Genomic DNA, 12,324 nt, shown 5'->3' on the forward strand with positions numbered 1-12,324 from the left:
CCTAGAGGCTCCGGCTCGAGTGAGAGCCGTCCGCCATTTTGCCCCGCGCGCTGCATTCATCGGAAAAGGTTTTTGTCGCGTCGGCTGGTCTTACCCTCCGGTGGTCTGCCGGGGAGGGCTGTGCACTAAAGCGGCATTTGAAGATTACACGGCGGTTCGCTGATTGAGCGGCAAACGTGTACGTCGGCGTGCGTCTTTGGGGATTTTCCATTCTACCGCGAGTTTGCTGGCTGTTGGACCACGTGACTTCTGTGTCGCTTCGCCTGCTTACGCCTCGATTGATCTTGATCGGACATTGTTTCAACGATCGCTGGAGCGAATCAACTTCACCTTGGAGAGTTATAGAGACATTGAGGAGTGCTCGGTTCCATTTCCTGGGAGTGCCGTGAGTTTGAGTTAAGTTACTAGATAAGATGGTACCATCTTAAGATTGATTATATGGTTGATTGCTATCATTGTTGTATGGTTCTTCCTGTGTGCTTTTTAATACATTATTTGGTTGTGGATAACTCTTGGTGTGGTTTCCATATTGATTTCGACACGGAATAACATATATTTTTCTGCCGTGGCTCCTCCCGGCGTTCGGAGGTATACCGAGACCAGGAGGTCGGGGAGGAACACGTAACAAAAGCATCACGAAGATTGTTGTAATTTCAGGTGATGTCATATATACCTGAACACAGTTGAACGAGGGAAACACACCAACAGAAAGTTAAAGGAACACAGCAGAGGGACATTTGAAGGAAAAACGACCGAGGGGAAGAACCTTCTACGTGAAAGCATCTGAGCTCATAAAAATGGACGATTTACACCTGTAACATGAATGAACTCAGGAGTGCAACACATTATCTCTGCTTTCTTTAAACTCCAACACTGAAGTAGAAACAATTTCACAGTTATTGGTTTTTCATTAATTTTACAGTTATTGGTTCTTCATTGTTGTTTTTTCGTATGTAGCCTGTAGCTGCTGGTTGCATCATTTTTTCTTGTTTTTGGTCGCACCGTTGTGCCTCCGATGCAGTGCCCCTGTTACCATTAAGTTGTAACTCATTTTGACGACCTCGGAAAGATGACGGGCTGATTCAACCCACTTTGTTTTATTTCAACGGGACGACAGGGGCTCAAATTCAAGACCTTAAGATCTAAAGACATCCACCTTAACCTTGAAGCCAACACCAGGCTGGTTCTTCATTAATTTTAGTTATTAATTTTACAGAAAGTAATTTTACAGAGTTGTTGGTTCTTCATCACGGTATTTCCTTGAAACTGTTTCTATAATTGTTCATTTCTACCTGTGTACTGTTTGTTCATTTCTACCTGTTTCTTCTTTCTTTCCGGTGTTTCTTCTTCTCTTTTTCCAGAAGCTTTTGAAATTTGTCGATTTTATGTTTTATTTATCTGGGACGTTTGAAACATCAAATCTGTTCAATATCCACAAATGCTTTATCCATTTGAGTTTTAATCTTTGAGACGAGTAAAACGTCGGCATTTCCACAATCAGCACCTTGTAAGGTTCCAACAATCCAACATTTTAAACAAGTTTCAATAAGCCGACTCCGTCTGTATTGAATCATGATATTGTCAATATCGATTTTCTTTTGACCCTTTGTTGAAGTCTAAATAAGTTACTAATCTGTATTTCTACTGCTATATATTTGAATCCCACAATTATTCCCACCATGTGGGATTGGCCAGGGAACGCTTTTGTTTTGTTTTGGTCCATTCTTTCACAAATGGGATGGTCAGACCTGACATTTGACTGAGGGTGATAGGACTTTATAATTTGTTCAGGTGTTATCGATAACTCACCAACTCTTCGTGAAAGACACGATGACATCTTCCACCTCCATCAATGATCAGTGCTGGTGAATTTCTCCTCCGACATTAAAGACGTGTGTTCATACCTCTTGGGCATCTTGGCTTTCCAAGTAACCCTCCAAAAGAGAACACAAAATTACCTTTGTATCCTCCATAGGATATCCCTTTGTGAAATATAATAAACCTTTGTGAAATATAAAAACACAACCATACCCTCTTTCCCTCATGCAGTGATTTATTATTTTGTTCGATATTTAATTTTGCTGGTACTGCATGCACCAAAAATACCACTTGAGTGACAAATTTGTTTCAAATGAGATGCGATCTTAAATGATTTTCGAGCCCAAGAAAATATCTTTCAGAAGAAGCATTTTATCGGGGTATGCACAGATTGTATCCACATTGATGGTGCAGCAGAGACCTAACTGGATGGTTATAAATACGAATGTGTATAACAAATCTGCTTTGGAGGATAAAGTAATTTGTGTGCCTATTAACACCATCATTTGGCTACTTTGTACAAACTCACACTTTATAACAAAAATCCTTTGAACAAAATGAGCAGGAAGAGAATGAATTCGTTTTTTTTCTGGAGAGACAAAAGTGATTGTATTTATAAGTTGCGTTTCTTTCATCCCAGAGAAGTTTATCTGATTTTGTTCGTAAAGAATCAACCACAAACCAAAAAAATTAAACTTAAAATGTCTTACTTTGTTTTTTAAGTTAGAACATCAATTAATTTGCTGTCTAAAGTTTTTGGACTAAATCTTTCAAAAGTTTAAATAAGAAACATAAAGAAAAATTGTATTTCAATGGTGTTTTTTGTTTTGTACGAAATTAACATGTAGATTTTTATTCATCAGACACACAATTAAGTTGCTTCAAAACAGATGATTGTGAATCAGGATAACGATGCCAGGAGATGATTTTATTCTGAAAGATTCGCACATTTGTGAATCGCGTGAGGCTGCGGCGGATCTCTGCGGTTCGCACTCCATAGATAATTGGATTGGCGAGAGGCTGAACCAGATAGAACAAGGAATCACTCACGTGTTGTAAATATTGTGGGAAATTGTTTGTGGACGACATACGCAAGGAAATCAAAACAAAAACAATGGAGAAAATAAAGAGTGAAAGTACCAAGCAGTGAGTGACACATGTGTGCAGGGCTTTCCTGTTCCCCTTTGAAGATGGTCCAGAATGTTGGCATACATACAAGATGCGGGTGTACGTGACAACGACCACGACGATGAGAGTGACAGTAGTGAGAGAAGTACATGCAATCCCATATAAACTGTTTATGGTGAAATCTTCACATGAAAGTTTAGCCACAGCCATGTGAACACAACATACCTTGTGAATCTCTGGATATTTGCAAAATGTTCGTCCAATCAATAACACAACATAAATACCAATAATCAGAGATGACCAGCAAACGGTGAGCAAGATCACTTTGTGAGCTCTGCTGTTGGTGAGCAGGACATTGTAGCGAAGAGGATGACAAACTGCCAGGTAGCGGTCTATGGCCATTATGCTGAGTATGTAAGATTGCACCGCTCCAGTGAATGAAACAAAGAAGAGTTGAATAAAACAGGCAGGTTTTGTAATCATGATACTTTGACTGATGCTGTACATCAGACGAGGCGTGATTGTTGTACAACCAACAATATCCATGATCAATAAATGAGCGAGGAATATGTAGACAGGTTTGTGTAGCTTTTTTTCACAGAGAATGATCAAGATGAGAATCAGGTTCAGTGTGATCGTGACGAGGAAGATGACGAATAAAACACCAAAAGCCCATGGTCTGATGCTTGATGACTCGTGAAAGATCGGGGTGAGGAGGAACACGTTGGGTGGCAATGATTGATTTCCTTCAAACATGATGTCCTCCATCAATCCTGTGCCTGGAGATAAAAGGGCCAATAACACCAATTAATACATCATGAAAATGTTCCACCTTACACTTCACCAATATATGAAAAACATTTATATTTCTGGACCATGCATCTGTATCATTGGTTTCCTTTTTTCAATGAACTTTGGCTGAACATCACAATAATTAATTTTTATCACGATAAAATAATAATTACAAAAGTAAATATTGACTCCAACATACGACATTTTGCTTACCTTGTGCGGTGTTCTTTAAGATCACACTGCTTACAATTTAATCATTTATATAGATCGTGGAAGAGGGTTTAAAATACAATCACCACAAGAAGTAAATGTCACCAGAGAGCATCATTGTAAACATATTTATTCCCTTCAGGGACTTTCAAATTTGTCATCATCAGGGACATGAACAATATCCTCAGGTGCACTGAATGACGTCAACTTTCCATCTTTTTGAAGTGTTCGCCAATTCTGAAAGATAAATCTTTGGTTAAACTTAAAATTGGATTTCATATTTATTTGTGCACCAATATTTATGATTCTTTATTATATACGTTAAAAGTTCAAGGTATTCTTTCAACAGCTCTTTATAGGTATTATCGCAATCTCATCGATAAATGACTTGAACAGATTGTTACGAATACAAATGTGAAATGAAAATGTAAAAATATGTATTGATGGTAAAATACACAGAAGCCTTATGAATGTTCTTGAGCACAATTTACTATCTTTTGACTTTTTCACTGACAGTTTGTTGCACTTGATGTTCTTGGGTTCTGTTTCTGGGTCAGAGATTGTTGATTTGTTGGGTCTTCCCTCCTTCGTTGAAACTTTTTAAAGCTAAGAATTCCACACCGGTTGGTTCTGTCTGTTTTTCTGTTATTGTTTCACGCTTGTGTGTTTTTATTTGTGTGTTGAATCCATTCCCCAGTCTCATCCATACATTTGTTGGTGTGTGTTGTATAATTTTACTTTGCTCCTCGATGTGCTTGTTGTTAACCTAACTGGATTGGAAACTGTCTTCCTGATGGAAAGCAAAGAGTAGTCTGAATGGCAGTATGATACAGTGCATTCAGAAAGTATTCAGACCCCTTCACTGTTTTCACATTTTGTTATGTTGCAGCCTTATGCTGTAATCGTTTAAATTCATTTTTTCCCTCATCAATCTACACTCAATACCGCATAATGGCAAAGAGAAAACAGGATTTCGGAAAGTTTTGCAAATTTATGAAAAAAAAAAAACTGAAATATCACATTGACATAAGTATTCATACCCTTTGCTATGACACCTGAATTTAGCCCAGGTGCCTCCCATTTCTCTTGATCATCTTTGAGATGTTTCTACACCTTGATTGGAGTCCAACTGTGGTAAATTCAATTGAATGGACATGATTTGGAAAGGCACACACCTGTCTATATAAGGTCTCACAGCTGACAATGCATATCAGAGCAAAAACCAAGCCATGAGGTCGAAAGAACTGCCTGCAGAGCCAGAGACAGGATTGTGTCGAGGCATAGATCTGGGGAAGCCGACAAAAAATATCTGCTGCATTGAAGGTTCCCAAGAGCACAGTGGCCTCCATAATTCTTAAATGGAAGAAGTTTGTAACAACCAGGACTCTTCCTAGAGCTGGCCGCCCGGCCAAACTGAGCAATCGGGGGAGAAGGGCCTTGGTAAGAGAGGTGACCAAGAACTTGATGGTCACTCTGGCTGAGCTCCAGAGATCCTGTGTGGAGATGGGAAAAACTTCCAAAAGGACAACCATCACTGCAACACTCCATCGATCTGGGATTTATGGCAGGGACCACAGACGGAAGCCTCTCCTCGGTGAAAGACACATGAAAGCCCGCTTGGAGTTTGCAAAAAAGAACCTGAAGGACTCTCAGACTGTGAGAAACAATATTCTGTGGTCTGATGAAACCAAGATTGAATAGTTTGGCTTCCGTCTGGCCACTCTGCCGTAAAGCCCAGATCGGTGGCGTGTTGCAGTGATGGTTGTGAACTTATTCAGATAACTTATTCAGATTTCAAGTCAATCAGATGAAAATTGAGGATTTTAGAAATTTGAAATGGCTGTTGACCTTTGGCCTATGTTGACCTTTTGGTCGAAGTTGATCTCCAAAATAGTTGGTGGTTGAATTCAGTTTGCTGACATCAATCTTATTCAAATTTCAAGTCAATTGGATAAAAATTGAGGATTTTAGAAATTTGAAAGACAGTGGTCGACCTTTGGCCGATGTTGACCTTTTGGCCTATATTGATCTCAAAAATAGTTGGTGGTTGAATTCAGTTCGCTGATATGAAAATCCCTTTCAAATTCCCAGTCAATCGGATGAAAATTGAGGTTTTTTGAAAATCGAAAAAGTGGTTGAACTTTGGCCTACGCTGATCTCAAAAATAAATGGTGGTTGATTTCATTTAGCCAAACTGTAAATCCTTTTCAAATTTCATGTCAATCGGATGAAAATTGAGGATTTTAGAAATTGGAAAAAATGTGATTGACCTTTGGTCTATGTTGACCTTTTGACCTCAAAAATATATAGGATTTTGTCGGACAACGAACTCTACCATTTGGTGAAGTTTTGTGAAGATCGGTTTGAAATTGTGATCTGTAGGCAAGCATAAGTGAGCGGACAGACAAACAAATGAAATATCACTGATAGAGCAAAACTTGGCAGAGGTGAATAAAGTAGAAAGGCACTCGGTGGGGCATCCTTTTGACTTAACAAAGAATTGGTGGTTGAATTCAGTGACCTGATATGGAAATCATCTTCAAATTAAATTAAATGGATGAAAATTGAGGATTTTAGAAATTTGGGAAAAGTGGTTGATCTTTGCCCTATGTTGACCTTTTGGCCTATTTTGATCTCAATAATAGTTGGTGATTGAATTCAGTTGACGGATATGAAAATCCTATTCTAATTTAAAGTCAATCGGATGAAAATTAAGAATTTTAAAAATTTCGGAAAAGTGGTTCATCTTTGGCCTATGTTGACCTTTTGGCCAATGTTGATCTCAAAAATAGTTGGTGGTTGAATTCAGTAAGCTGAAATGAAAATCCTATTCAAATTTCAAGTAAATTGGATGAAACTTGAGGATTTTAGAAATTTGAAATGGCTGTTGACCTTTGGCCTATGTTGACCTTTTGGCCGATGTTGACCTCAAACATAGTTGGGGGTTGAATTCAGTAAGCTGATATGAAAATCTTATTCAAATTTCAAGTAAATCGGATGAAAATTTAGGATTTTATAAATCTGGCCTATGTTGACCTTTTGGCCGATGTTGACCTCAAAAATATTTGGGTGTGGAGCTGTGTGTGCTCTCACGTCGAACTCCAACAATATGGACGCGACAACGAGCTGATTTTCACTGAGCTGTTTATTCCGAGCTCGGCACGAATGCACTGAAAAAGGCTACACCGAGCGGCAATATATCTTTCCAATTCAAACAGTAAGCCACGCCTCTCAAGGGGGCGTGGTCTGCAACCCGAGTGACCGCCCGCCGATTACGTCACCAGCCGGTACAAGAGAATTGTGTCTGGTAACCGCTACATGCGCCCCCCCAGAAGTCACTTGTACAGGGAGAGTCAGTTTGTGGGGGGCCTTAATGACCCGGCCGAAACAACCCCTGGCGATTCGTGTGGGGGTGGGAGGCGGCTTGACGGCGGATGGTTGGGCGTGGGGCTTGGTCGATGGGGGACAGCCCCGCCGTGGAGGAAGGGCCAACCGTGGAGGTTGGTCGAGGTCCAAATGGGCCGACTTGAGGCGGTCCATGGAGATATGGTCCGGTTTGCCGCCAATGTCGATGACGAACGACTTGTCGCCCCTCCTCAAGACACAAAAAGGCCCATCATACGGCGGCCGGAGTGGTCCCCGGTGTGCGTCGTGGTGCACAAAAACGTACTCCGCTGTGCGAAGCGCTGGGGGGACATGGGGTTTTGGACAGCCATGATGAGACGTGGGCACCGGGGCAAATCTCCTGGTGGCCTCCTGGAGGACCGAGCGTTGGCGAGCCGTGGACCAGGGGCCGGTGTCGTCGGGGATGAACTCCCCCGGCACGCGCAGTGGTTGGCCGTAGACAAGCTCGGCGGTAGAAGCCTGGAGGTCTTCTTTAGGGGCCGTCCGGAGGCCCAATAGCACCCATGGGAGCCTATCAGCCCAACCGTCGTCCTGGAGGCTGGCCCTGAGAGCGGCCTTCATTGAGCGGTGAAACCTCTCGCACAAGCCATTGGCCTGGGGGTGGTAGGCCGTGGTGCGGTGAAGTTTGACCCCCAAGGCCTGAGCGACCGCACCCCACAGCTCAGAGGTGAACTTTGGGCCTCTGTCAGAGGAGATGTTCGAGGGGTTGCCGAAACGGGCAACCCAGGTGCCGATGAAGGCCTGCGCCACATCGGCGGACGTGGTTGATGTCAGCGGGATGGCCTCCGGCCAGCTGGTGGTCCTGTCCACCATCTTGAGGAGATGGGTGAAGCCCCGCGAGGGGGGAAGGGGTCCCACCAGGTCCACATTGACGTGGTCAAAACGCTGCGAGGGCACGTCGAATGGTGCCAACGGGGCCTAGGTGTGCCGGTGGACCTTCGCACGCTGGCAGGCGACACAGGCGTTGGCCCAGTCGCGGACGTCCTTCCGGAGCCCGTGCCAGACGAATTTCGCTGCCAAGAGCTTCTGAGACGCTTTCCCGCCTGGGTGGGAAAGGCCGTGGATGGCGTCAAAAACGAGCCGTTGCCATCTAGGGGGCACAATGGGACGAGGTTGGCCCAGGGAAACATCGCACAGGAGAACTGTGCCTCTGTCCTTGAAGGGGACGTCGGACAACCGCAGGCCCGTGTCCGCTGTCCGGAGGGCTTGCACCACGGGGTCAGAGACCTGGTCGGCCGCCATGCGGGCGTAATCCACGCCGAGGTGGACGGCGCCCGCGACGGACCGGGAGAGGCAACCGGCCACAGCATTGTCCTTGCCTGCGATGTGCCGGATGTCCGTCATGAATTCGGACATGGCGGAGAGGTGGCGCTGCTGACGAGCCGACCATGGCTCTGAGACCGTGGCCATGGCGAAGACCAGGGGTTTGTGGTCCACAAACACCGTGAATGGGCGGCCCTCTAAAAGATGGCGGAAGTGGCGAACCGCCAGGTAAAGGCCGAGGAGCTCGCGGTCGAACGTGCTGTATTTGCGCTCGTTTATGGCGGAGCTGCCGGCTGAAGAAGGCCAGCAGCTGCCAAGCCCCGTTAACCCACTGCTCGTGTACGGCGCCCACCGCGTAGTCGGAAGCGTCCGTGGTAATGGCGATGGGTGCGTCGAGCGCTGGGTGCGCCAACATGGTGGCGTTGGCGAGGGCCAGCTTAGCGCCCGTGAATGCCCCGTCCATCTCCTCGGTCCAGGCGATGTCATGCTTGGCCGGCTTATCCCTGAGGGCCTCGTACAGGGGGCGCATGAGTTGGGCGGCGCGAGGCACGAACCGGTGGTGGAAGTTTACTATACCCAAAAACTCTTGCAGGGCCTTGACGGAGCGGGGGCGCGGGAAACCTTTAACGGCCTCCACCTTGGTCGGCAGCGGAACGGCCCCGCGCTTCGTGATGCGGTGTCCCAGGAAGTCGATGGCAGCCATGCCAAACTGGCATTTCGCCGGGTTGATGATGAGGCCGTGCTGGCTGAGGCACGCAAAAAGCGTGCGCAGGTGAAGGAGGTGCTCCACCCGGGAAGTGCTGGCGATGAGAATATCATCCAGGTAGACGAACAGAAAGGTGAGATCGCGCAGCATACTGTCCGTCAGCCGCTGGAAGGCTTGGGCTGCATTCTTAAGGCCGAAGGGCATTCGGGGGAACTCGAAGAGGCCAAAAGGTGTAATTACAGCCGTCTTCAGAACGTCGGCCGGCCGGACAGGTACCTGGTGGTAGCCCCGAATAAGGTCGACCTTGGAGAAGATCACCCGCCCCGCCAAAATGGCGGAAAAGTCCTGGATATGCGGTATCGGGTACCGGTCGGGGGTGGTGGCGTCGTTGAGGCGGCGATAATCGCCGCACGGTCGCCATCCGCCACCCGGTTTGGGTACGATGTGCAGGGGCGAGGCCCATGCGCTGTTCGAGTGCCGCACAATGCCCAACTGCTCCAGTGCGTTGAATTCCGTCTTGGCCACGGTGAGTTTGGCAGGGTCGAGGCGATGAGCCCTGGCATAGACCGGTGGACCAGTGGTCGGAATGTGGTGTTCGACACCGTGTTTGATGGCGACGGCCGAAAAATTTGGCAGCGTGAGGGCGGGGAACTCAACGAGGAGGCGGGTGAAGTCGTCCGCGGCCGGGAGCGCGCAGGCTAGCCTGGTCGGTGCGGAGCCGCTCAACGAACAAGCGAGAGAGCTGAAGGTCTCCGAGTTTGACGAGCCGACGACGTTTTACGTCAACCAAAAGTCCGTGGGCGCAAAGAAAATCCGCACCCAACAAAGCCATGGGCATGTTCGCTGTGACGAAATCCCACATGAAACGCTAGCCCCCGAAGCAGAGTGCGACGCTGCGTGAACCGAAGGTGCGGATAGAGGGGCCGTTTGCGGCGCCAAGGCGGGGCCGCAAAGCGCGGCCTGCTTGTCCTGCCCCGAGGTGGGTATAACGCTCACCTGCACTCCCGTATCGCACAGGAAACGCCGCCCTGACGTGGTGTCCATGATGAACAAAAGGTTGCCGGAATGGCCGACGCTCATGGCAGGAAGCGAGCGCCGGCCTGGTCGTTTCCCGACCTGCAGAAAGTGCATGGTGGGCGACACGTTCTGGCCTTCTGCCCGAACCTGGCATGGTAGTAACACACGGTCCACCCCAGTGGTGGCTGCGGCGCCGGTCGTGGCGAGTGCGGCCAATGGGGTGTCATGGCGGCCACTGCCGCAAGGGGCACTGAATCGGCCGGTGGCAGTGCCAGTCGTGGCGGGGGCATTGCCTCGGCCGAGCCAGGTTTCCAGGCGGTACTGCGAAGCGGCCGAGAAAGATTTGTCGGCTTCCTAAGCCAGGGCGCGAGGGTCCTCGATTGCCGAGTTAGCCAAAGCTAAGCGTACCTGCCCGGGTAGCTGTCGGAGAAACAGCTCGCGAAAGAGGAAATCTGGGTGGTGTTCGCCGAGCAGGGAGAGCATGTGGTTCATGCGCTCGGATGGTCGAGCCTCCCCTAGCTCAGGCAGATCGAGCAGCTGTCACGCGCGTTCGGCCTCAGTGAGGTCAAACGTACCGAGGAGTAGTCGTTGGAGTGCGCCGTACTTGTCGTCGGCCGGCAGGCTCCGTAGAAGGCTCAAGACCCGGGAGGCGGTGGCGGCGTTTAGCGCGGAGACCACGTGGTGGAAGCGAGTCTCGTCCGCCGTGATGTGCCGCAGAGCGAACTGGGACTCCGATTGAGCAAACCATACGGCGGCGTGCAATTCCCAGAAGCCAGGGAGCTTCAAAGCAATGGTCGACTCCATTGCCGTATTCGTAAAAGGGGTCACCAATGTGGAGCTGTGCTCTCACGTCGAACTCCAACAATATGGACGCGACAACGAGCTGATTTTCACTGAGCTGTTTATTCCGAGCTCGGCACGAATGCACTGAAAAAGGCTACACCGAGCGGCAATATATCTTTCCAATTCAAACAGTAAGCCACGCCTCTCAATGGGGCGTGGTATGCAACCCGAGTGACCGCCCGCTGATTACGTCACCCGCCGGTACAAGAGAATTGTGTCCGGTAACCGCTACATGGGGAGTGAATTCAGTTGACGGATATGAAAATCCCATTCAAAAATTCCAGGTAAATCGGATGAAAATTGCCAATTTTAGAAATTCGGCCAATGGTGAACTTTTGGTCAATGTTGAGCTTTTGGCCAAAGTCGATTTCCAAAATAGTTGCAGGTTGAATTCAGTAAGTTGATATGAAAATCGCATTCAAATTTCAAGTAAATCGGATGAAAATTGAGGATTTTAGAAATTTGAAATGGTTGTTTACCTTTGGCCTATGTTGACCTCAAAATTAGTTTGTGCTTGATTTCAGTTGGTTGATATGCAAATGCTATTCAGATATCAAGTCAATTGGATGAAAATTGAGGATTTTAGAAATTTGAAATGGTTGTTGACCTTTGCCATGTGTTGACCTTTTGGCCTATGTTGAACTCAAAAATAGTTGGTGGTTGAATTCAGTTAACTGATATGAAAATCCGATTAAAATTTCAAGTAAATCCGGTGAAAATTGAAGATTTTCGAAATTTGAAATGGTTGTTGACCTTTGGCCTGTGTTGACCTTTTGGCTTAAGTTGATCTCCAAAATAGTTGGTGGTTGAAATCAGTAAGCTGACATGAAAATCCTATTCAAATTTCAAGTCAATCGGATGAAACTTGGGATTTTAAAAATCTGGCATATGTTGACCTTTTGGCCAATGTTGACCTCAAAAATAGTTGGGGGTTGAATTCAGTGACCAGATATGCATATTATCTTCAAATTTTAAGTTAATAGGATGAAAATTGACAATTTGAGAAATTTGGCATCTGTTGACCTTTTGGCCAATGTTGACCTCAAAATGAGTTTGTGCTTGGTATCAGTATGCTGATATGCAAATGCTATTCAGATATCAAGTCAATTGGATGAAAATTGAGGATTTTAGAAATTTGAAAT

The 12,324-nt window shown here is 46.5% G+C and overlaps 1 protein-coding gene across 1 annotated transcript; it reads right to left on the minus strand.

The window, feature by feature from the left end:
* Positions 1-2,670: 2,670 nt before the first annotated feature.
* LOC137433687 (olfactory receptor 52Z1P-like) lies at positions 2,671-11,143 on the minus strand. Its single transcript, XM_078785210.1, has 2 exons — positions 10,915-11,143; positions 2,671-3,725 (listed from the first exon to the last, which is right to left on the minus strand). Exons 1-2 carry the CDS (start codon positions 11,141-11,143, stop codon positions 2,671-2,673), a joined length of 1,284 nt encoding a protein of 427 aa, XP_078641336.1.
* Between the last annotated feature and the right edge of the window lie 1,181 nt (positions 11,144-12,324).

The sequence above is a fragment of the Myxine glutinosa genome, chromosome 10 (assembly GCF_964187855.1).
Source record: "Myxine glutinosa chromosome 10, kmMyxGlut1.1, whole genome shotgun sequence".
In the NCBI taxonomy this organism is placed as follows: domain Eukaryota; kingdom Metazoa; phylum Chordata; class Myxini; order Myxiniformes; family Myxinidae; genus Myxine; species Myxine glutinosa.